This window comes from Haliaeetus leucocephalus, unplaced genomic scaffold (genome assembly GCF_000737465.1).
Source record: "Haliaeetus leucocephalus isolate CR32 unplaced genomic scaffold, Haliaeetus_leucocephalus-4.0 Scaffold636, whole genome shotgun sequence".
Taxonomy (NCBI): Eukaryota; Metazoa; Chordata; class Aves; order Accipitriformes; family Accipitridae; genus Haliaeetus; species Haliaeetus leucocephalus.
Genome location: NW_010973072.1, coordinates 606,104 through 609,323, shown reverse-complemented (window position 1 = coordinate 609,323; position 3,220 = coordinate 606,104). Strand labels below are relative to the sequence as shown.

The 3,220-nt window shown below is 68.3% G+C and overlaps 1 protein-coding gene across 2 annotated transcripts; it reads right to left on the bottom strand.

Annotated features, from left to right (window-relative positions):
* Position 1: 1 nt before the first annotated feature.
* Positions 2 to 2,463, bottom strand: ARHGDIG (Rho GDP dissociation inhibitor (GDI) gamma). Of its 2 annotated transcripts, none has more exons than XM_010578391.1 (5): positions 2,286 to 2,463; positions 1,208 to 1,291; positions 1,055 to 1,131; positions 412 to 475; positions 2 to 315 (listed from the first exon to the last, which is right to left on the bottom strand). In XM_010578391.1, exons 1-5 carry the CDS (start codon positions 2,461 to 2,463, stop codon positions 116 to 118), a joined length of 603 nt encoding a protein of 200 aa, XP_010576693.1. In that variant the 3' UTR covers positions 2 to 115. The 2 variants fall into 2 exon arrangements, with proteins under 2 accessions (XP_010576693.1, XP_010576694.1); XM_010578392.1 differs by having other exon boundaries at positions 116 to 191; positions 420 to 475.
* Between the last annotated feature and the right edge of the window lie 757 nt (positions 2,464 to 3,220).

The window sequence follows — 3,220 nt, the reverse complement described above, 5'->3', positions numbered from 1 at the left end:
ACCCTTCACACGACCAGGGCAAGCGCGGTGGTGCCGGCAAGGGGTCCCCCGGGATGGCAGGCACCACGTCCCCAAGCTGGCAGGTGGGGGGGGGGCCGGGGTGAGGATGGGGGGGTCAGTCCTCCCAGGCCTTCTTTATGCAGAGGCCCCACTCCCAGGAGAGATGCTCCATCTTGTCATCGTCGGTGACGAGGGAGCGGACGCGGTAGGAGCCCCGTGCCAGCCAGCCCCGCGGAGCCTCCTCCGCCGGCGTCACCACCTCGTACTCCTCGGCCCGCGGCGCATAGCTGCCCACCATGAAGACGTCGCGGTCCACTGGGCAAGAAGGGGAGAGGAGGGGTGGGTGAGCGGGGCCAGGGTGGCGCGCACCCCCACCTCCCCCACCCCGTCCAGCCCCCCGACCCCACTCACCGGGCCGGCCCCGGCGGTAGGTGAGGTGCAGGCACCGCAGCCCACAGACGATCTCCCTGTTCACCTGCAGGCAGAAGGCAGGGGCACCATGGGCACTGCCCTACTGCATGGTGCCCCCACCACCGCCCTGGGGACCCCTGGTCTTGGGGGCGGGGGGGTCACCTACCCATCCTGACACCCCCCTCCCCCCCCCAGGATCCAGCCTCTTGGTCAGGATTGGGCATTGAGCAGCATCAAGGGTGGCAGGGACCCCGGGGTGGCAGGGACCCCCAAGAGGGACAGGGACCCTGAAATGGCAGGGACAGCCCCCACCCCCCCAGGATGGGCAGGGACCTTCAGGGACCCCTGGGAAAGGCAGGGACCCAACGTGGCTGGGACGTCTGAGAGTAGTAGGGACCCTGGGGTGGCAGGCACCCTGGTGTGTCAGTGATGTTGGGGGCAGCAAGTATTCCCAGGGTGGGCAGGGACCCTAGGGGTGAGGGGCAGATGCCCCAAGGCAGCAGGGACTCCGAGTGGCAGGGACCCTGGGGCAGCAGAGACCCACGGGTGGCAGCAGGAACCCCATGGGACAGGGACCTCAGGGTGCGAGGGCAGCAGGGCTGTGCCCAGCCAGCAGGCACAGGGCACCACACGCCCACCTCACCTTGAAGGACACCTTGACCCTGTAGTCCACCCCCTCCTTCAGCACAAAGGCCCGGCCCCGCAGCACCTCCAGGTCTCCTGCGCAGGGAGATGGCCCATCAGCTCAGCACCCCTTCCTCCTCCTCCTCCTCCCATGGGTGCTCCCACTGCTCACCTGTCAGGTCCATGGTGATGGGCCCCGGCGCCTGCTCGCACATCAGGGTGAGCCTCGTCACCTGCACGTTGGGCACGCTGGCATCTAAGGACAAGCGGCAGGGCGCAGACCTTACCCACCTGTGCCCACCCCACCACCACCAGCACCTCCATCCCAGCGCAGCCGGGGGGCTGCCCACGCCCCCTGCAACGGCATGAAGGGCCACGGTGTCCGTGGTGGGGGCGTTAGGAGTCAGCAAGTGCTGGGCAGGGCGCAGGAGACCGGAGGCATCTCAGGCCAGCCCCAACATTGGCATCAACGCTTTTGGGGTAAGATCACGTTTAAAGAAGTGCCCAGTCACGGGTATCTCCCGGGGTGCGATGCTCCCTGGCTTGGGAGTGGGCCAAGGGTGGGGGTGGGAGGCAGCATGTGCAGGCAAAGGCGTCCCTTGAGGCAGGCACTGGTCTAATTCACCCCGACAGCCCAACCTGCACCCCATCAGCAGTTGCACTCTACCAGACCACTTGCACCCCATCAGCCTGCACACAGACCATCGTGCACTCCACTGGCTTGCACGCACCTCACCAACTTGCACACACACACACACACACCCCCCAGCTGTCATGCATCCATCAGCCAGTGCACCAGGGTGCTGGGCCCGTGGAGCACCCCAGCCTGGCCCAGGCCCCGCAGACACAGAGGGCCACCCCGGGCTGGGGTGGATGCCATGGGGAGCGGGGGGGCATTGTCTGGGCACCGACAGCTGTGCCACCCGGGCCCCAGCGGCTGCTGCTCGCTTGTCTCTGTCATCCCAATGAATTTCCCGGTCCCTTGTAACCGTTCCTATGGAAACTGCGGTGGTGATCCCGTAACCAAGGCAACCGGGGTCCCCGGGCAGCCGTTACCCTGTCGGCAGGGGGATGCTGAGGTCTCCGTAGGTGGGGGGCACAGGCAGCACCCACAGGTGATGCCAGCCGGGACGCACCCTCCCTGATGGGGATACCCCATGGGTGCTGGGGATGCCTGAGCTCCCTGCGTCTGCTGAGGCTGCATCACCGTGCTGCGGTGCCCAGCCCCGGCAGGCAGCCCCCTGCCTTACCCACGATGGCAGGGATGGCACCCAGCAGCGCCTGCTTGTACTTCCGCAGGCTCTCGTCCCCGGGGTCCAGCTCCTGGATCTCCCGCAGGCTCTTCTTCTCCGGCGTCTTGTACGCCAGGGCCACGTCGGCATCCTCCTCCTCCTCCAGCGACAGCGTCACCCCCTCCTTGTCAGCCATGATGTCTGCGGGGGACAGGCAGTGGCAGTCCTGCCGCCCTGGGGACACCCCGGGGGACACCCCCCCACTCCCTGACATGCAGGCACTGGTGGGCGGTGGGTGGCTGAGCTGGGACACGCCACGAATGGATGTGGGCAATCCCCCATGGGGCAGCCGAGTTGTCCCCCCTGCTTGGGGCCGTGGGGACGCCGTCAGGCTCTCTGTCCCCGGGGGCCCAATGGCACAGGTGAGACCCGAGGTGTTGCTGCCGGCTGCGTTTCCACATGGTCATGGAGCAAGACACGCCGGTGCCTACATGGTGTGCGCAGTCCGGGGGGGGTGTCTGCAGCCTGCCGCGGCCCGCAGGCGCCCTTCGTGCCCTGTCACCCGGAGGGGTCCTTGTCACCGCCCCGTGGCCCCCTCCAACCCTGCTGGGCAGCCCCCAGCCCCACCTCCCACCCCAAACCCAAACCACCAGCGGCTGCAAGGAAAAAATAACAGCTCTGGGGCAAATGGAGGCTCCGGTGGGTGCCAGGCTGCCGGGGGGCACAAGGGCAGGTGATGTCCCCACGGCCCCTGCCTCTGCCCTGCCCCCCCGCCCTTCTGCCTGCAAGCCCTGAGCTCCCCAAAGGCCCTGGAAACCCCATCCCCGGGGACACGCTGGGGACACAGCCTGGGGCAGGGGCCACCACGCTCAAGCCCCCCCCAGGGCCGCAGGGCCAGCTGTGCGGGTCTCCGGGACAGCGGCGGCGACCGGGCCACGGAGCGGTGCCCCCGC

Coding starts and splice junctions, on each gene's coding strand:
- ARHGDIG (XM_010578391.1), bottom strand. CDS start 2,463: ATGGCTGACAAGGAGGGGGTGACGCTGTCGCTGGAGGAGGAGGAGGAT. Junction 1,132..1,207: donor CATCACCATGGACCTGACAG/GTGAGCAGTGGG, acceptor CTCCCTGCGCAG/GAGACCTGGAGGTGCTGCGG. Junction 476..1,054: donor GGGTCAAGGTGTCCTTCAAG/GTGAGGTGGGCG, acceptor TTCTGCCTGCAG/GTGAACAGGGAGATCGTCTG.